The sequence below is a fragment of the Pteropus vampyrus genome, unplaced genomic scaffold (genome assembly GCF_000151845.1).
Source record: "Pteropus vampyrus isolate Shadow unplaced genomic scaffold, Pvam_2.0 Scaffold12, whole genome shotgun sequence".
Classification (NCBI taxonomy): Eukaryota; Metazoa; Chordata; class Mammalia; order Chiroptera; family Pteropodidae; genus Pteropus; species Pteropus vampyrus.
The window spans coordinates 14,275,777-14,298,166 of NW_011888793.1; the positions used below are offsets into that span (position 1 = coordinate 14,275,777).

A 22,390-nucleotide genomic window follows, 5' to 3' on the forward strand; every position below is an offset into this window, starting at 1 on the left:
CCAAGGTAGTAGGGATCAGGGCCTTCAAGACAACAGACTCCTGTCAGCGTCTGGGTGTGACTCAGGTCCCAGGGCCTGTGGTGCATGAACATGTGGGGTCTAAGCACTGACCCTGGGTATGCTAAATATAAGAGGGAGGGAGAGGTGTCAGAAAAGCCGGAGGGCTGCTCTCCTCTTCATGGCAAAGCCATGCTCTAAGCTCAGAGTGCTTGGTTGCATTTGAAATACAGAATCTTCAATCATGTGCCTTAGGACCTGTAGCACGTTTAATTCTATCACCAAAGGCCTCTGGCTTATTAATGAATTTTAAAACAGAGTTGGTCTTTAAAAACAAACAGATTTGGAGAGAAATATTAAGTTGGTCTTTGTAAAACAAATATTTGATGAATATTTTTAATCTCTCTCCCAGTGGTTCTAGCCACAGGGTGTGCTAACCTTCAGAGCCTCCTAGAGAGGCCACTGTGCAACTGGTATAAATCACTGGCTGTGAGAAAGAAGATTCTTTCTTCTCCTGCCTCTTGGAATGATGGAAAATAATTACAGAATTGGAGTAAAAGAGGGAATGTATTCTTTTTTATGTCGGCTTGCCTGCTTTTTATTTTGTTTTGATTGGTCTTTATTGTTTGAAACAGAAGTTTCTGTCAGCATGTACAAAAAGGAATTCAGGATCAAGGACATTTATTTGAGGCCTGCTCTGCATAGGGACTTTTACATGAGCTATCAAATTGAATTCTACCAGGCCGGCGAGGGAGGTGCGCTTGCCCAGCTGTCACCGACAGGTCCCAGTGCAAGAGAGTAAACAGTCTTAAACAGCCTCGCTGATGGAACCCCCAAGCTGGTGGCTGAGGCTTGGGCTCTAGGGCAGCCTCTCTCACGATGCAGCTGACTTTCCGCCCGGGAGAAAAGTCAGTGATGAGGATGGTGTCTCAGAAAGGAGAATGGAGTTTCTTCTTTAAAATCCTGTCTTCTCAGCATTGTAAAGTAATTATAAGTAACACATACTGAGTGATTATTATATATCAGGACTATTCTAAGCACTTTTCTTTCATTAACCTATTTAAACCTCACAACATCTCTATGAGGTAGATTCTGTCATTATCCTTATTGCACAGAGGAGAAAACTGAGGTCTGAAGAGGCTAAATAAGTTACTGGTATCTCATGGTCTGCAGTGCCAGTTACAGAACCCTCATTTGCAGAGAGCGCATCAAGAACCCAGACAGATGTAGAAGAAACACACAACCAGTGTTACCCCTTACGGTTTTTCAAAATTAAAACCCTTAAAATTAGACTCAATGCCAAACTGGCTGCTGTCCTATGAAGATTATATTTTCAGAAACCTAAAATTGAGAGGTAAGAGCATATAAAAGATTTTGTTCCCTAATTTATAAACTGATTCATATGTAGAGTTTAACTAGAGTCTATGTACTTGTGCATTTAATAAATTTCTTTGTTAAAACAGTAATATAACATAAAATTAGAAATAACTGTGACAAATGATTTCTATATTATAAAAAGCATCAATACCAAGTCTTTCTCATCTTTCACTCCACAATCTCATTCTTGCAGTTCTCTTTCTGCTCCTAGGTTTTTACTTCCTTAACCCGTTTTCTTCCATTTCCCAAGAATACTCACTGACGACTACAGCATTTACCCCACGATAACTTGTGCATTACACTCCCTAACCTTATCCCCAAAGTTAGCCATGAAATATCTCTCTTTTATTATTATTTTCACATTGCTCTAGTATATCGATAGTCTTTGGAAACAAATGACATCTTTCTATTTACAGCATTCTGTTTTTAGTAGTGGTATTTCCATTTACAAAATATAGTTAATTCTCGATCGCTGAAAATGTCAAATCTTAGAAAATGTCACATTCCTATGCGTGATGTTAACATCGTTCTCGAACAGTTGTTACCCGAAGATTCATTTGCTGATTCCGATATGTATACATTTCTGTTACATTAGGATTAGAGACAAATTCTGTTTAGAAATAAGTCCAAGAACAGTTTTTATATTTTATTTTTACATTGAAAACCAGTCAGATTTGCTTCAGCCTCAAAGAGCATGTTTATGTAAAATTAAATTAACTCTGACAGCGAGCTGCACTTTTTCTAAATGGGAAATGGATTAAGAAGGAGGAGGGAAGGGGAAACTTTTTTAAAGTGAGAGAAGGATGAACTTTTAAACAGCGTGCAGACTTGCTGTCTCTGTCTGTAATGTCTCTCTGTGGAGTGAGACGACTGGGGAGGGTCCTCAGAAGACTGGGCACAACGGCCTTGTTCATTCTCATGTCCTTCTGACCTTGGGCCTGTACGTCCACCTTAAGACATAGGCCCAAGAAAACCCAGTAAACCTGTTTCTCTTGGTGGGCACTTAGTGTAAGATCGACACCGTTGATACTTGGCGATCTTGGAACATTAATCCCACAACTCTTAGGGTTCCTGATGTCTTGCCTTTCCATCCCCATGCCCCTTGCACGCAGGAGAGAGCCTGTGTCAGGCCCATCATCATCTTCTCTGTACTTGGTTAATTATATGACATAGGAATTCGCCACCATCTGTTTTAGCTATTTCCATACACATTTTGAGAACAAAATAAGAGAACTCTTTCCTCTTCCCCTACCCCAGAATTTCTTCCCATGCCTTTTCTGGGAGGAGGAAGGTCAGACAAAGCAGTGATGGCTTTTATCAGAGCAGCAAGCAGATCATGATTTATTATCGCCAGAGCAGACAGCAGACAGTACACTAAATTAAAGGACCAATGGTTAGTGACATGCTTATTCTCCGACTGACAGGTATATTGAACTTATTTTCAAAAGGAAATACTCTCTTTAGAGCAAGGCACGACAGGGAAACAGTGCTGTTTTAGTCTTCTCTAAACTCCTTTAAAAAACAGGCTTTATTGTAAGTTTGTAATGATGTTTTAGTTCTTAAACCATGACTTCCATTTTGTGGTATAATTAAGGGCAATTACTCCAGTTAGAGATTCTGGTCCAGGTGAGGCTGAGTTAATAAATTGCTGTTTGCCTCTAGCATTAGCAAGGGTATTTTCATTAAGGTGGTGGTGTGTCAAGAGCACTACATAGGTTGCCATGGTATTTGTGAGTTTCACCCTGGACTCTGGCTTTCTCTGAAAATAAAAATGTTTAGCCTTCAGTAAAAGGTGCTTCCTTACAGAGCAAAGCAGAAGGAACACTTAATAGGTGAAATGACTGTGGCTCAGAAACCCAATTGCAAAGGCTGATGAAAGCATGGATATTTTAAAATAAGTATTGACTCACAGGTTTTGTTTTAAAAAGGAGGGGGGTCGTTTAATCTATATCCATCCATGCATCCATCCATCCTTCCATCCATCCTTCCATCCATCCTTCCATCCATCCTTCCATCCATCAGGACTATTCCTCTAGCACATAGAAAAGCTTCTGCTTTCCTTCAGAAAACCCTGCCCACACACAGGACCAAGTAACCCACAGGGATTAAGTCTTATTCAGCTTTGAAGCCACGGAGCCTAGCACACAGCAGATGTTCAAAAAATGTTTGCTAAATGAATGCATAAATTTTGCTTACCCCTTAGGCCACATCAGCCTAAGAGTCAGACATTATGAATTGTGATTCTATCACTGACCTAGTTCTAGTAGTAGCAAAGAGTGGATTGTCCTCAAATGCTGTAACAAAGCACTGGAAACTGGAAGAACCATGTGGCCAATGTAGGAATAAGGCATTGTGGTTGGATTAACTTATATAGTGGTTCTCAAAGTGGCCCCGGACCAATAAGATTCAGATCCTGAATCTACTAAAGATCCTGGATAAGGTAGGAGTCCCAACCCCCAGTTTATGGACTGGTATACTGGTCGGTGCCCTGTTAGGAACCAGGGCCACCTCAGATCATCAGGCATTAGATTCTCATAGGAGCACCGGTCCCTGGTGCCAAAAAGGTTGGAGACTACAGATTATGAAAAATTATGCTGTTTCCAAAATTTTACAGTTAACTATGAAAAAAATGATGATATATATTATCGTTAAAAGTAATTCAGTTTCATTGTGAAAATATTAATTTTTCAAGACCCTGGAGGAAAAGAGTTGAAATGTAAGGCCTTGTTTTGTTTTCTTTTTTGTTTTTTTAATCTCATGGCTTATATGCTATGTCTCATGGAAATATTAATTAGCAGAGAAGTATAAATATTTTGTCCTGGTTCAGAAGCTGCTGGTCTAAACTATGTCAGCCCACCTATGAGGTTTTTTTTGTTATTTTGATTGCTCGATTCTGAGCAAAGTTTTTTTTTTTTTTTTCCTTTTTACGTATCTCAAAGATTTATAATCCTAACTGTCTTCTTACTAGTTTGGGAAAAGAGTTTTGAAAGCTCGTGGGAAAATAAAGGTTAAAATTTAGGAGTTTTATAGTTAAACTTCAGTTATTTAGAAAACTCAGGTGAAGAGGACATTCTATTTCCCAGTTGCCCATTTGACATTAACTTCATTGCCTAGTACATAATAGAAGGTAGGTTAACAGTATCAGATTATATAGATACTACAACTAAAAAATTTATTTATAAATAAAAGCATGAACAACTGATATTTCTAGAACTTATAGCATAATTAAAAGGATCTCATTCTAAGCTTTATATGTGCCTGTTTGTTTTTCTTTTATGTAAAGATATCTCAGACACTAAACTATAACATAGCAACTGATTGATTATTCATTCAGACTATATGACATTGGTCCGTGCTGCCTGTCTTTGAAGGAGGTGGGCAGCAACATTGGCCTAATCTGTTCCACTGGTTTGTATCATCATTAATTTCTTGTCAGTAATAAAAGTTCAGGTGGCTAATGGATTCTGCTCCTTCCTCTAGGTTTATTTCCATTTACAGAGGACCCAGCCATACCTACAAGGTCCAAAGACTGACAGAATTCACATGCTACTCCTTCCGAATCCAGGCAGCAAGCGAGGCTGGGGAAGGGCCCTTCTCAGAAACCTACACCTTCAGCACAACCAAGAGCGTTCCCCCCACCATCAAAGGTTCGTGGGCAGTGTGTTCTGGTACTCCTCTGTGAGAGTGAGGAAACGCCGGAGCTCAGAGCAAGGGGCGCAGTTCTGAGTAAACTCTTCTAATAGTTCTAATATCAGCAAGATAGAATCAAAAGAACTATCTAAAAGAGAAGGGAGATGTGGGGGGCGGGGAAATGAAAGTCCTAAGAAGAGAAAGCCTACCAGTAAAGACTTTTCTCAATGATTATTTAAGACTTTTCTTAAATGATTATTGCAAATAATCAAAGAAACAAACCAGAGTGACAAACTTTAGTTAGAAGGGTGAATTTCTGTGGTAGCACTTAGGACAGTAACCACAGAAGTTTTGAAAATTTCCCTTCCCGAAGATATTCAGGAGGAGCAGAGGTTGCTATTCATCTTTGAATGACCTTGGAGCCTAGAGATAAGAGACTGATTAGGCAACTGCAGCAGCCTGTCCCCTTGGCCCTCAGCTCTCACTATGGGGAGACGCCTGTGGCAAGCTGCAGCAGTGGCCCGTTCTCCCTGACTATTCGTCTTGAGGTTTGTGCGTGACTAAGTCACTCTGTGCCCCTTTCATAGGATCAGAGAGTAAGCAAAAGCAGCTCTGCCCAGGCTCTCTCCACCGGATCTCCTGAGCACTCTTCTCCCATTTCCAACCACAGCATCATGGCTTCTGCACAGCTGCTCTCAAGGCAGGGCTGACAGCCACAGGGTGAGGCTGGCTCAGCCTTTCTCCCCCAGCCTCGAGCCTAGGCCCAGCTCCCTCACGGACTCCTGAGCTGTGCCCCTGCTCACCCCAGTAGTGTGATTCCTGTGAAGGTCCGTACTCCTGTCTTTGAAGGGGGTGGGCAGCACTGGTAGCTTTATAAAGCTGCCCAGAATGACCCCGAGGCTGATGGATAGATAAGCAGCCCACCGGACCCAGGTTTTCTGTGGGTAAAAGTGAGGGTGTGCTATCGTACTTGGATGGCTAGGGTTGTGAGTACAACCTGTACAAAAGATCCTATATGTGAGTGGCTCATTTGACTCACTGCTTCCACGTGGAAGAGCTATATGTCGGCCACCACCAGAGCAGAGTTCATTATATTAGGGTGAGGGGACTCCAGGACCTAGGTCAGTGTCTAGCTTGAATCCTGTGAAGGTTTGTTGCCCATAGTTTCTTGCAGGGCACTTTATGGTAAATGCCTTTTCCCTCAGCAGTCCAGAAACTCTTTGACAATTGTTTTTACATGTGTCTAAGAAACTAGTATAAATGGATGGACACATGCAAGGCATTGCTGGGTCACTCAGACAGTCAGTGCCCCAGCCCTTTGCTACAGCTTTGCCTTTCAGCATTAACAGAAGAGATTCCTGAACACGCTGTGCCAATAGGTGTGCTATGACGAGGAAGGTTTGCCGGTTTACCAGTTAGCAAACTTAAAGGGCCTTTCTGTCACCAACTTTGCCTCTCAAAGTGTGACTGTTAGCAGAAATTCATTTTGTGGAAGACAAAACACTGAGCTGATGGCATTTGTGTTTCATGGTGCATTTACTTTAGGACAGTTTCCTCACACTGCCACATGATCAAGTCTCCTTCCTTTTCCCCTTAGATTCAGAAAAGTGCTGTCTTACGCAGGAGGTCTCTTTAGTCTGATCAGATTCCTTACTTATTTTTTTTTTCATAAATTACTTGGTGTTTTGGCCAACTAATTCCAACTTTTTTTTTTTTTAACGAAAACCTTTATTTTTCTGAAGCACTATTGTACAGAATTATAAGTAGAAACAATTATCTCTAAAGAATTAATTTCATATAATTAGAAATTAAAGAATAAAGAGGTTCAGAGAGCAGTTACACATTCGAGTTACAAAATAATAAACTAAAAAATATACAGTAACTTAATTTTAAAGGCTTTCAATGCTGTCCTTCCTCTGAGACTTATCTCACATGTCACTGCTCCTCAAATCTTCCTTAGACTCTCACACAGACTTGGCTTTTCCTTCTCTGTGACTCCATAGCATTATACTTGTACTTCTCACTTTAATCTGCTTTATGTTTCTTTTTTGTACTTGTCTCATACCTTATTCTCCCCTTTCCTCAGATCTTAATTTCCTTGAAAGCAGGTTTTATTGTACCTATTTTTGCTTTCCCCAAAGTACCTGGCTCAGAGCCTAATCATAGAAGGTTCTCAGCGGCTATTGAAAAAATTACCAAAATTCAGTCCAGGCCTAACAGTTATTAATAGGATAATGAACAAAGAATTTTTCACCAAGTGACTTGCTAGTCAAGGAATATCTTCTCCGTGTAAAGGGTACCTTGCTGGTTGTATAGCGGGCTGGGCAAATAAACTCCCCTCTCAGGGCAGGTGCAAACTCTTACACTCTCTAATATTATCAAAATGTTGACTTAATGTGATGCTTTTATTTTGAGCTTAGATATATGGATTTGTATTTCAGCACCTCGAGTAACACAGTTGGAAGGAAATTCATGTGAAATTTTATGGGAGACGGTACCACCAATGAAAGGCGACCCTGTCACCTACGTTCTGCAGGTATTGGTTGGAAGAGAATCTGAGTACAAACAGGTGAGAACCAGTGTGCATGACACATGTGTGGCTTATCAGAGTCAGATTTGCTCCTTGCCCCTGCCTATTGCCGTGACTAGTGGGCTACATTTTTCTTAAAAATCAATTGTAGAAACTGTTTAACATGCACTAATTACCTAGTGCTTTAGGGTATGTAAGCCCTGGTGTATGTTTTATTTTGTATGTGGTGGTATTCATCTTAAATTTTCAGTTCTCAAGCATAATCTTGTCTTTTATAGAGTTTTAAGTACTGTGTTTGTATTTGATATTGGCAGTGATGTTTGCAAATATCAAACTATATATAATTGAAAACTAAACTATAGAGGGGAAGTAGTCTCAAGCTGACCACTGAAGCCTATGTCCTGTCTGCCTTTTTAATGGTAGTTATAACAGAAGGATAAGGAATATGACCTATTGACTCCTGAGGCCTGTGTTTCAGAATCTCTGGGCTACTGCTTGTCACCCTGTTAAAAGTAGGTTGTGATTCAGTAGGTCTGGGGTAAGGGTTCAAGCTCCCAGGTGATGATGGTGTTGCTGGTCCATGGACCATAACTGAGTAGCAAAGCAAGGCTGTACAGATCACATGACAAACCCATGCAAGAGAAAATGTAATTGGAATATGGACAGATGAAGAATTTTATTATTTTTCATATCCCTTTTGATCCTTGATTTTTCCAAAGCCACCACACATTATCAAGCACTGGTGATTAAAGATTAGATACTCTGTAAGTTTCTGTAATGTTCTCAGGAACTTAATAACTATTTATGTGAAATCAGAATATAACACCATTACTCCATTAGGAAAGCTGAGGCCCATTCCTTATCAGCACTTTTAATAGAAGCATCCATTTGTATCAAACTCAGAAAGCTGAAGATAAATGGCCACCTGTCTTCTGAAACATTAACATAATTTGTGAAGAATTCTTTATTAAGTTCTCGAGGCTCCAGATACACAAAACAACTAGAAAATAATTTGAGTCAGTCTTTGTTAAATTGCTTATTGATGATCCTTATAATAATCATTGCAAATAAAATGTATAAAAATTAATCAAAGAAAATTTTGGTACATTTTACTGTACTTAATTATGAAGTGTCAGATAAAAGTGAATTGTTTTAAGCACATTTTTGCAAAAACTATATTTTAACTATGACGTCCACCAGTATTGAATAACGTCAGTGGATGATGTCACCAGTTTCCATCATTCCTCTTAAATATAAGTAAGAAAATTATTGCTTCCTTTCACTTTCAATCTCATCCTGTACAATATATCCCATTTCAAAGTAAATAATTTTACATGTGTAATCGTGTCAGCTTACCAAAAAGATATGGTTGGTTTCAGGGTCTCAGCTCAGATAGCAGAGTTCCATAACAATGTAAAAATGTTTAAAAGACAAAGTGTTACAAAATTTCACAACATATTACTTGACGCTTAACAATAATTCATTTACCAACAATACATTCATTGCGCATTCATCCCATCCTTTTCCATCTGTTCTTGGGGAAAATGTTCTCAAAGCACAGCGATCACTGTTTTATATTTAAAAAGCAGCATTATTTGGTCAGAATCCATACATGTTAGGCATTGCCAAATATAGATAAATCCATTTATTAATCTAGATTTTATTGAGACATTGGCTGTTTTGAACCAGCTATTTGTTTAATGTTATATATTTAGGCCAATGGAAATATAAATACTAATATAATATGCAATCCCATATACGCCTCCAAATATATTTTTTGTAAACAGTTACAAACAAGAGTTTCTTGTTAAATTAGGTGAAAACACAGTACTACAGGGTAGGCTCAGTAGATAGGAGTTAGCGTTCTTCACATAACCATTTCTTCCCTACATTTACCAAGAAATGATTAAGGTGGGTAGTGGTACATGAAAAGCCACAATTGAGTCAGGGACAATTTGTACTGAGTTTTTTTGTTTCTCCCTATTCAATAAGCATTAAGTTAAACATGATGTTTTTGAGTACTTCATTCACTTGTTCTGGACACAAGATAGGGAATGAAAGCTATTTATATTATGTGTACAGAGTAATGGTTAAAATAATTATAGTCCAGAGATAACAGGCTTTGAATTCATAGAAGCAAAGCAAAAGAAAATGAGAGGTAATCATTGCTGAGCATAGCCCACCACAGTTATAGGTTCTCAGGGAGCACTGTGTATACAGTCACAGCAGTAATCAGACTGGATCAGTAATATATGGGCTGTGTTACTCATTTTTATTTTCTCAGGACTGGCATGTAGCTAGGCACTCAGTAAATGTTTCTTACCTGCATGAAAGAGGCAGTTTCAAAGGAACAGGATTACTTATTTATGCTTACAGTGGTGATAAAACTTCTGTGTAGGGGTTTGTTTAGAAGTGATATTTAGAAGTGAAAAAAATCACTTGTAATAGTACGGTGTCCTTCTGCTCCCCAAGCTTATTTTTATAGCAACATATGGCAAGGACCAAGGCCTTTTTTGTAGTTTTGTTTGAAACATTGACTTCACCTTTGCCTTGGTTCTGTTCTAGCCAATTCACCTCTTTTGTTCAGTTATCATGCTGTGGGGTGAGTAACTGGTTTTAATTATGAAACCATCTATTGACTTAAAGTTTTAAATCTTAAAATTTTACTCTGCATTAGGATGCATGCATTTATTGATTTGACTTTTCTGCCACGTAAATATTCTAAGCACAAGCCTTTTTCAAGAAGCTTAAACTTTGCAGCGTTATAAAGCATTCTTGAAAATAATGAAAATTGTATGCATATGCAGGTGACCAATTTTTTTTGCACAAGATATAACAGTTTAGTACATATAGAAAAATGATAGTCATATCCCTGTTTAGAAAGCAATCATTTTTATAAAAATATTTAAATGTAAACATTGAGGTGAGAAAAAGGTAGCAAATTGCAAGAAATTAACAATTAGGAGGCAGAATTTGTGACATATTAATATTCATGATGCTTATATTTGTTGCATTAAGAAGACCTTTGAAGCATCTGAAAACATAGAGCTCCATATTTAATTTGATGGCATCTCTGTATAAATATGTTTCTATTTAGTATCGCTTTTAGATATAGTACTGGACGTATATTGATTCTTAATGGTATCACATAAGGTACTGTGAGGAGAGAACTTCTCTGGAAAGAACTATTTTAAAGTCTCATACCCTACATATTTTTAATGGCTTTCAATTTAATTCTCTAACAGAAGCTAAACAGTGAGGCTATGACTGTCTCATTACACATTTTTTTGTTTTCCATGGATCAGATCCAAAGAAAAATAAAAATAAATCAAGAGGGAGATATTTAAAAGCCGTCATTTATTTTACTGATTAGGGTTTTTTGTTTATTTGTTTGTTTGTTTATTTGTTTAGGTTTACAGGTCCCTTTAAGCATCTGACAGAGGTCATGACCCCTTATACTGGAAAAATTTTTATGGATACATTTATTTAAAATTTGATATGAAACAAATCTATATTCAATTTCATGGAGTCCAGGTATAGGAACCATGTTTATGGAAAAACCTGCTGGTTCTTTGAACTGTGAGAGATACCTGGCATATAGCAACAGCATAGGCAGTGCTCTCAGTGTATAAGCCCATCGGGGTGAAACCAGCACGTCCCCAAGAAGCAGTTCAGTAACTACCCTTGCCTGCCCTCTTTGGCTCAGAGACACAATGCCTGCCCAGCCTTGCACCCTCTACAGAGGACACCTGCAAGCTAGTGATTCCCTCTTGAGCTGGGGGTGGGGGTGAAGGAGTGAGAGATCAGGCATGCTTCCCATAGTCACAGGGTATTGGAGGAGTTAATTCACCTTGCTGAGCCTCCGCTGTCTTGTAAAAGTGGGGACACTAATCCTGTAACTCAGGATTACTGCGAAAATCAGATCCTTTCAGTCATGAGAAGGTGCTGTGTAAATGACCACACTGTGCAGTTATATCTCCCTTTCTAATTTTCGGGAGAGGGGTGACATCAGTAAAGACATAACAGACACTTGCCCAGATACAAGCCTCCAATGATCTGCCCCTAGAGGCTCTCTGTTTAAAGGATTTCAACTACACAGCTGCTTGTTCTGAATTAGGGTCACGGCACAGATTTTTCACTTCGCTTATCTGGGTATTACTTTAAATCCTCCCATTTGGAATAAAAATGTCAAAATTACTTTAAAATATATTGTATATCATATTTAAAATATATTGTAATTCAAGGACAGAAATAGTCTTTGTAAAAGTAATATTGCTTATATATTTATTGTGATATTATGATTGGTTACTCCAATAAACAAAATCTTAAGTGGAGTTCTGCCTTTTAAATTGGGTTGAGGCAGGAGGAAAAGCCCGTAATGGTGCCCCTGTCAAAATGAATAAAAACAAAGGGATAAGAGTCACAGCCTGCCGCCCCGATGCGGACAGCTGCACAGTCCTGTGAAGGCGTGCCTTGGGAGGGGCAGGCCTGAGGACCTTGTGATTTTGTGATACCATGACTGATCATTTACACAAAAACGAGTTAGTTGTCTCAAACCTCAGGAATCAGGATTTTCAGGAAGTGGGGTGCTAGGATTGTTTTAATTTTTCCTTAGCTAAGAATTAATCCTAAAGGCTTAATAAGCATTTTTGACTATTTCTAAAATATGTTAGAAACTCTGCATTTTCTATCAATACACCTAAAACAACTTAATCATTGTTAATGATTCCATTTTTTACAATGACAGCTGCACCTCTGTTGCCTCTGTGGTCTGTCCTGATACTTAATGTTCCTCTTTTCAAACAGTGTGGTATAAGAATATCTGTTATTGGGTATTTGAGGGTTCTAATTAAAGGACATTCACTGAGCATCTGCATTGTTCAAGCCATTGTGCTGGTTGCTGTGAGGATAATAGAACACAGTCTTACATACAATATATTTATCATAAATATTTCTTTTAAAAAGATACGTTAGCATTGTACCGGCAGTGCTTGTGAAAGAAGGGAGCTATTCTAATTAAAACCATAAGAATGGCTAAAAGAAAAAGATTTACAAATTAAAGCCTCACTTTTGATTGGACTTGTCATTTAAGGAAGTTCTCTTCAATTGTATATTGATTTTCCTTCACTAAGCTTTTTGCCTAATGGTACGAGAAAAGTAGCATACTTTTGCTTTCAAAATACATTTTTAGAGATCTTCACTCTAAGGAGTTAGAGTTGAGAAGTGCCATCAAAATTAATATATAAAGTCTCTATTCAAGATTTCATGAATTGCGTTTCTGGGAAATTAAATTTACTTCTGGGCCAACTTTCTTAAAGAGATCTAGTTGTGCAAATTACAGAAACCATAGAAATCACTTAAATAGATATTAAATGAATATTTGTATCCACTTTCCAAAAGTCTCTAAAACTTCTGTGGGAATAGATTTTCTGCAGTAAGGTCATTATTTGATGGCAAACACTAAGAGGCCACGTCACAAAAATGTAGCCCAAGTCTTTGCGTAGCACAGGCTGGGTGGGGGACTGCCCTTCATAATCATAAAGGCAGTGCTTTCCTCTTGGGGCAGTGGAACCAGAGTTGGTGTTATCTGGAAGGTGTTTAATGGACACACCAGGGAGATAGTAGAAAGTCAAAGGTCAGAGGCCACAAAAACTGGACCCAATGTCACACTGTACTCATTAGATGAGGAATGAAGTAGAGCACAGTGGTGATGGCATCACTGCCTACCCAAGGGGATGAAGCAAGCAGAGCCGGGTGATTCCAGTGGTAAAAAGCGAGTGGAGGTGTTTTAGTTAGAAGTGGGATCTTGTCTGGGGTCCGTCGCTCCCTTTGTGGTTATGAGACCTTAAGAAATTAACAGCCTCTCAGATCCTCAGTTTCTTCATCTCTAAAATGGAAGTGAAAATCACCTGACAGAGTAATCAGGAGGATTAAATTTGATAAAAGTGATTTATCTCCAGCATATTTCTTTCACAAAGCATTTTCACATACATTTTCTCCTTTAATTCTTAATCACTCTTGGCGTTAGGTTAGGTACTGTTAACTATTTCCGTGGTAGAGATGAGAAAACTAAGGCTCAAAACTATTAATTGCCCAAATTCACAAACCTAGAAAGTGGCAGAGCAAGGACATAACTGGGATCCTGATTCTTCCTATGCTTCAGAAGAATCTGCCCATTCCCTCCCAGTGGCCACACCAGACCAGACCCATTTCCTCCAGTTCCTCCAGATTGCACAGAGGGAAAGAAGAGCTTTGACAGCTACACTGTTTCACCCTTTGATAGGTATAACAAATATTTCAAGAGATGTGGCCCCCAGAAGAATCAATGAAAGAAGCTTATCAGGAAACCTTGGAGCAAAAGCATAGATGGCAGCTTTTCTCCAATTTGATAAACATCCCAATTTTCATCACCACCAAAGAATCAGAATGAATTGTATACCTAGGACGGTGCAGATGGCAAGTGTGGAGGGACCTGCTTCATCAGACTGGCACACTGGTTACATGGATTACAAATCATTCCCTCCATCAATGGTCCCAGCAGTTTCCAAGAATAGGCTTGTCTCAGAAAATTCCAACTTGAGCATTTAAATTTAAGAAAGTAAGAAAGTAAAGAATATTCACAATTAAAAGATGTCTTTAAAGAAAATAAAAATGTATACCATTATTTTCCTGAGACTACCCACTGTTGGGAAATAATTCATAGACTGTTTTCATCGTAGTACAGTCTGAACTCTTTGAGTAGCTGGCTGTGTGTGGGTCAAGGCCATCCTCATGACAACGAGCTCATCTTGAAATATCCATTTAACTCATCACTGGAACAGTGAACAGCAAGAAAGGAGCAGCCTCTCAGTACTGCCTGGGGTTTTCTTTCATTCTTAGTTGCTCCGGCCCAGTTACATCTGTAACTTCAGTTGCTAAGGCACATAGCACACAAGCTTTAAGGAAACAAAGTAACTCACCAAGAACGTGCTTAAAATCTTATGAAAAGAATAGCAGAAACCATGGTAAATCTAAAAAAAAAAAAAAAAAAAGTATGAGAAACAATTGTTTTCCTGGGGCTTATGTAACTAAACAGAAGTACAATAAATAAGACACTTAAAATGTTCTTATAAGGTTCGAAAACGAGGGAGGAACAATTTTAAGAAAAAGGCTGAATGTCAGGTGAACCTTAGAAGTCTGGTCCCTTTTCTAAGCTGTGAGGTCCTTTTGCTGTCTGTCAGCTTGCCCAGCACTAAACGTGTGGTCAGCACCTTTGCGTTCACTGTTGGGATGTCTTGCTTCTTGGTAGAAGCTCACATACCAGGCGTTAGAAGCACTAAACATTTGTAGATTCCCACTACTCTATAGCTGGTAAGTATTTTGGACAAAGTAGAGATTGTTGAAAGTACTCTTTATTTTCTATAAGATTTGTATTAATGGGCAAAATTGACAGCTTTACTAAGGTGGCCTGTTACTAGGTTGAAATGCCCATATCTTTCACTTTTAATTGTTGTATTTTAAGAATATATTTGGAGTTGTTTTAAGTTCTAACTAGTAGTAATAATAATAACTAACTTTTACTGTGCAATTACTGTATACCAGACATGTTTTAAACACTTCACAGATGCTAACTCAGTGCCACTCATTTAGAAAGGGTTCAGTTAATTTCACTTTCTTGTATAATTACTCATCAACCAATCTTTTATTGATTTGGTTGAATTTCAGCTAGTTTTTTTCTATCTCTAGTCACTGGGTCTAATATAAGCCATAAATTTTTATTTCCTCTTAGGTTTTTTGAGGATTAGTATCACTTTGGTAGGAGAACCTTGTGAAATCTCCCCTCCTTCAAAGACTCTTAATAGCTTCAGTCAGCTCAAGGGTGGTAATCTCTAAACTCATAGTTTTTAAGTACATGTAGTAATAAGCCTCATAGTAATTAGAATTAACAAAGGGGAAGAAAACATTCCAGATCTTTAATGGAAAAAAAACGGATTGGTCATACAGAGAGGAAACATTTAAGAGAGATCACTGAATTATTTCAGTGATAATTTGTGATAAATTGGACTATATCCAAAACTCAAGAAATGATTAGCAAGCCCTAAAACTGGGAGAAAGTATTTACAACATATATCTAACAAAGGACTTACATCTAGATTATATAAAGAGCCCTCACAAATTGATAAAAGCAAACAAATTAAAAATAGGACAAAGACTTGAACGTACTCTTCACAAAAGAAAATATATGAATAACCAGTAAGCACAAGAATGTGGGAAACATTGTTAGGCATCAGGGAAATGCAAATGAGGTTCTTGTCTCACCTACTAGAATGGCTGAAATGTAAAAGACTGACAATAACAAATGTTGGTGAGGATGTATGGAGCAACTGAAACTCTAATACTTTGCTAGCAGGAGTTCAGAGTGATTTAATCACTTGGGAAAGTTGTTTCTCATGAAATTGAATATAGACTTGTCCTATGACCCAGCACTTCTACTCTTAGGTATTGCCCAAGAAAAAGAAAACTTAAGTCCTCGATATACACAGAAGTGTTCGTAGCAATCTCATTAGGTAAAAAGTCCAAACTGGAAACAACACAAATATCCATCAAAAAGAAAATGGATAAGTTGAGGTATAGATATATAATAGAACACTACTTCGCAATAAAAGTAACAACTACTAATTCAGTAACATAACATAGATGAATCTCATAGGCACAAGAAAGTACATACTCCTTGATTACATTTATATGAACTTCAAAACAGGCAAAACTAGTTAAAACTGAATTAGAAGTCAGAATAGTGTTTACCTATTAGGGGTAGAGGTGGGATAGCTTAATGGAGTACTGTTTACATGGTATATCCAGCTGGCAAAAACATTCAACTTTACATTTCATTGTACAATTTATTTTTTTTTAATGGTTTCCATTAAAAAACCTTAATTTGTTCTGTGGACCAAGATCATAGCGCCCTTTGGAAGAATTTAGTCATCTTCTGATTTATAGCCTAAATTAGTGTTAAAACTTAGCTAGATGCATCTTTATGATTTACAGTTCTAGTCAGTGCCTTATCTCTGTCTGTCAGTGTCAGAGTCACTGAATTTTGTATTATGTTTTATTCAGAGTGGATTGGAATACCTTTTTCGTGGATGAAATACAGATTAGGAGAAATACCTTTCTGTGTTGATGTTGCTATGGAGTTTTTTTAAACCGACCCAGACCACGAGTCTCCTGATATTGTATGATTATCGCTTTAGAGGCCAAAGTATTGTTGTAAATTAATTGAGCAAGACTTTTCCTTTTCTTGAAGGTGTACAAGGGAGAAGAAGCCACATTCCAAATCTCAGGCCTCCAGACCAACACAGACTACAGGTTCCGCGTGTGTGTGTGTCGTCGCTGTTTAGACACCTCTCAGGAGCTATGCGGAGCTTTCAGCCCCTCTGCAGCTTTTGTATTACAACGAAGTGAGGTCATGCTTTCAGGGGACATGGGGAGCTTAGATGATCCCAAAATGAAGAGCATGATGCCTACTGATGAACAGTTTGCAGCCCTCATCGTGGTTGGCTTTGCAACTTTGTCCATTTTATTTGCCTTTATATTACAGTACTTCTTAATGAAGTAAACAAACCCAACAAAATTAGAGGTATGAATTTAATTAATGCTACACATTTTAATACACACATTTATTCAGATAATCCCCTTTTTAAGCCCTTTTGTTCTTTGATTTGTATACTTCTCTTGTTTTACAGATTTAGCTAGGAAAAAAATATCAGTGTTTTGGTGCACCTTTTTGAAATGCAAAACTAGGAAGAAATTAAACTGGATTTTTTTTTTAAACAAGAGGAAGAAGAGGAAGAAGAAAGAAGAAGAAGAAAAACAAACCAGATACCAAATGCTAGCTTTCTTATGTTTTCTTTTACACTTTCAGATCTGCCTTTATTCTCTTTTCACTGATGTCTTTTTTAAACCTTTGGGTTTTTTTTGTTTTTTTGTTTTTTTTTTTTTTCCATGTTACAGTTTAGTAATTTATATTCACCAGTCACTTCTTATGTCTTGACCATCTATATCCGTGAACGTGAATCACAGTGTATGTAGTTACAGGGCTAGGATTTCAGTGTTGTTCAGAGTATTACCGCACAACATACAGAAGATGTGTTCACTCAGATAAGGCTGCCCTAAACAACTATATTGTCACTCGGTTATTTAACTGTGTTTAGCTCATTTAAATCAAAATGTGTACTTTAATCTAAAATGTTTTAATAATCTGTATTTCTTATGATTTTAACACTATGAGCTGCCTGTCTAAGAAATCAAGTAACCAAAATGCACCTATAAATTATGGAGCATTGTAGATTTTACCACGTCGATTCATAGCAGTAACTTTAAGAGGGCATTGTGCAATAGTTAGTTGTTTCCTTGTTCAGCTATTTTAAAAGCTGCTTTAACTTGTTTGTTTGTCTTTGTATATAACTACTTCTAATCTAATCACTAGAGTTAATTATATTCTGTTATGTTTGACCAGAATTATATGACAAGAACTGGTGACAGTTTAGTGCCTCTGCCCATTGTCCATGATTTACACTAATTGTGAGCAATCTTCTTATATGTCAGCTCATTATTTTCGAAAGATTCGCCTTTAGGCTGTTCTTTGAGGTATCAATGAAGTGATTGAATTTCAATATCTTAATTCAGTGCACGTAATACTAATCTAACAGCAGATGAAAACTGGTAAAACCCAAAAGAGAGTTTTCTAAATTTGTAGTTCCTATTTTTGTGGGGTTGACCTGGCCATGTGTGGAAAGGGAATGGTATTTGGTGATAAGCACAGGGCGTTTGGGGGTCAAGGAGCCTAGATTCTTTCCCTGGGTCTGTCGCTCACTCGCTGCGTGACCTGAACACGTCACTTTACCTCTCTGTGCCTCAGTTTTCCCATGCATTAAAAATAAAATAAAATAAAATGGGGATTCTAATGTTTGTAAGTGCTTTGAGATCCTTGATTAACAGGTGCTATTGGAGTGCAAAGTGTTACTCTTGCATGTTTATTTTGAGTCATGAGATAATCAATTTTAACCCAAAGTCATCGGATTATTTATATGAAGTCCATAATGTTCACGTACCTCAGGGACATTTAAGAGTTGGAGGTGCAAATATATTCCAAAAGGGTGCAACAGACACAGTGTATCCCCCTGCTTCTGTTTTTGTATATTTTTGCTACTTGGTTTTTCTCGATCATAGCGATTTTGTGCTTGGTCTGTGTTGTCTTAAGATGCAGTATCCTATACTAGCTTATAATATTCCCATACCAAAGTCATGGGGAAACCAACATTATTTTGTTTTTGGTTTATTTATACTATATTCTGCATACAGTACTTTAAATGCCAATTACAGTGCAATCTTTATTTATTGTAAAAAATTTTTAATGTACTTATGTACTAATTTTCCTTTGTAGCATGTTATTTTTTGTGTTTTATACTTTTGTAATTTTAGGTCAGTCTTGTTCCTTGGCAACATCTGTAGTATTATCAATCTTCTGACATTTTCTTGTGTTTTTGAAGATAAGAGCATCTAGTGCATTAAATGCCAAAAAAAAAAAAAAAAAAATTCATTATCAGTGATTGAAACGTTTACATGTACCCAAAAAACCATAATCATCTCTTAAAGTGCTAAGATCGGTGAATTATTCTGTGTGCCTATATTGATGTAGTAAGTACTAGAGAGTTCTGCATTTTGTTACTAATAATTAGTTTAATTAGCCTGCAAACTGATGGCATCAAGGTAAATACATTTGTGCCAAGGTTCTGGCCTTCCAAAACTTATCCCTCTACTTAAGTGTGTATTATGACCCACTATAACATTGCATCTGCATTTTCTGAAACAGTTTCATGCAGGTGTTTGGGGGAGAAGGCATTGTTTTTGAGCAATGAAAATTCAACTAAGTACAAGAACCCTGTTTGCAGGGGGCAAAAAAAGTCTCTTTGGAAACACTTCAGAACTGCTGCTATCAAGAAATTCTCTGAATTTGTTGAGATTATTAAAATGAAATAATACTTCAGGCCAAAATTGCTATGAATATTCAATCTTTTTGAGATTTTCATACTACCAGATTAACCACCAGAAAGCTAAAGTGTACAAAACACTAGCTGACAGCACTTTATTTTATTGCTCTCCATTATTTGGTATTCATTATAATCCCTTCAGTCAAAACATATCACTCTATCTGGCACTGTTTTCTATCACGAATAAGTGTACGTGATACTGGTATATAATTATACACATTGCCATTACACATGAACAATAAAATAAAGTGTCATATTAGCCTCTTCTGCCCTTTTGCAGTATGTAGGAATGAGTGAGTGGCTTTCTGATGCTCTATATGTCAGACTCATCCCTAGCACAAGAAATTTTAGTCGTGTTGAAGCAAACTGCCCTTTGTCCTCAAATTATTTAAAAAGAAAACTTTTTTAAAAGATTTTTTTCATATTATCTGCCTTGTTCTTATCAACTTGAAATGTTGGCATTTTCTATGTTTCGTTGGCTACAGTAATTCAGTATTCCTGTCAAAATTGAAAAGTGCCCTAATTGAATGTGTTCGAATGTTATCCTTGCACAATTCTTTAAATTGAAAGATAAAATGTTTTACCTCACTGTTGGACATACATTCCAAGCTTTTCAACTTTAGGAGGAAAAATAAATAATCATATGTTTTCCTGTATTGTAAATTTTAGACTATTTCATATACATTGTATTAAAACTGCCATATCAATTTTAATGTATAGATTTTGCAAATACTATGCTATATGTAATACCTAACTATATCTCTAGTGTATATGTAATATATTTATGCCCAATAAATGTTTTAATTCTTTCTGACTTTAGCAGGGTTCTTCTGCCATAAAAAGGATTGCTTTTGTTGTTGTTGTTACTTTTTAATTTTAAAATTTTAAGCCATATCCCAGAAATTGCAAATTCAAATGCCTTTACAGGCCAGGCAGGAGGCATAGTACATGATGATTGCTGTGCCATCTGAAGGGGCAGCTGCAACCCAGCTCCTGCTGGTGGAGGTCCTGCAATCAGTATGTTTCAAAAGAAATGAAAAATTAAAATTTCCCTATATGGACCAACTAAAATGTGGCTGTGGACCATATAGGCTTCTGGGCTGCCTTTTTTTTTTTTTTTTTTTTTTTTTTGTCAGAGTCTGTATGAATAACGTACCTCTTCGCCTAACATTTTATCTATATCCAGAATTCGGGAGCCTAGATCCTAGGTCTGGTCACCCAGCACCTGGATGGTCCCACTCCATGATGAACTCAAAGTTTTGACCCCTGTTTTCCTTCTTCCAGGTTTCATTCAACAACAACAACAGCAATAAAGCGTAGTGCTCCTACTATGGCCACATTGTCATCATTATGTTTAGATTGTTTGCTAGGGATCTCTACTATCTTTTTTTTTTTTTTTTTTTCATTATGTTTAGATTGTTTGCTAGGGATCTCTACTATCTTTTTTTTTTTTTTTTAATTTCTGGGGGGATAATGTCTGGAGAACTGCTTATGGAGAGTTGTTGATAACTCAGAGCTCCACTTTCTTATACAAAGAATGACAACCAACCATTCTTAAGCACATCAAATTTTGCATGCTCCTGACACTCCACTGAAAACACAGTAAAGAAATTTTTTTGTTAAGTCACAACTCCCCTCAACACTGAGAAGAAAGAAGTTATTAGCACCAGAAGTTTGGAAACCTAACTGAAGGAAGCCTAATTCTGATTTATCAGGGGGGAAATGTTCACCAACGTAATTTATGTGCAGAGTAATTTGACGATTCAAAAATTGGACAGAAGCATGCCCTTTTGAAGTGACGGTGAAGAGGGAGAGGAGCCTAAAATAGTATCTGTTGAAAGCCGTTTAAAATGCTGTTAGATCCATAAAATCCCTTCCCCGCCGCAGCTAGACAACTGCCCCTCCACTCCTGCAGAAGTCTACACTTCATCCTTAGGAGAAGGAAAAACGAAGTCCCTGGACTGGGAGATAGGATCCACAGTGAGAGTGAAGGTACATTATTGAAAACAAGTTAACATAGGCATGTGAGAAAATATTTAAGAGTCTCACCTCACGAGCCTCGTGGGCCAAAAATATCTAAGTATCCTCAGTGAAGTGGTTCAGCCAGAGCACCCTTTGGTGGTACTTTCTCAGCCAGCCTTGGCTCCACGGTAATATCACCGGAGGAGCTTTTCAAAAACTACGCCCAGATCACATCCTACAACAATAAATTGAGTATTTCTGGAGCATTAGTGTTTTTTAAAGCATTCCCAGGTGATGCCATTGTACAGCTACTGCCCTAAGGTGAAACACTCAGTCAACAAACCTGTCAGCTTTTAGTCCTCCAGCTTTACCAGGGGTAACCTGACATCTGATAACAGCTGCTGACATGAATGAAAAGTCCAAAGCCAACAACCTGGAAGAATCAGAGGCTAAGGGAGAAGCTTCAGAAAAATATCTCCAAAGAGGAGAGAAGAGATAAGTCATCTGTAGACTAAGGATAGAATGCTATTTGAAAAGGAATGCTTGAAAAATAGGGAAAAGTTCTTGCAAATTTAAAAACTCGAGACAGGTTGGAAGCTGGAATTAAGAACCCAAAAAGAAGAAAAAAATAAAGATTAGAATAAGACAGGGATATTCAATATCTAAGTAATAGAAACTCCAGAAGGAACAGAAGATGTAGGGGAGGAAATGGTCAAACACATGAGTTTCCAGAATGTAAGGGCATGACGGCACTCAGCACAGTGGAGGAAAACGGGACCTCTACCAAGACATGCCATCTTGAGATTTCAAAACACTAGGACCAAGAGAAGCTCTGAAAACAGGAAAACTGATCACATAGAAGGAT

The 22,390-nt window shown here is 37.6% G+C and overlaps 1 protein-coding gene across 1 annotated transcript in view; it reads left to right on the forward strand.

Annotated features, from left to right (window-relative positions):
* The window catches only part of FNDC3B (fibronectin type III domain containing 3B), a 304,172-nt gene extending 283,795 nt beyond the window's left edge, over window positions 1-20,377 (forward strand). Inside the window, exons 23-25 of the mRNA XM_011380910.2 lie at window positions 4,855-5,021; window positions 7,446-7,573; window positions 16,818-20,377. Coding sequence (XP_011379212.1) covers window positions 4,855-5,021; window positions 7,446-7,573; window positions 16,818-17,129 — 607 coding nt within the window. The 3' untranslated portion in view covers window positions 17,130-20,377. The remainder of the gene's footprint in view (window positions 1-4,854; window positions 5,022-7,445; window positions 7,574-16,817) is intronic.
* Window positions 20,378-22,390: the final 2,013 nt, after the last annotated feature.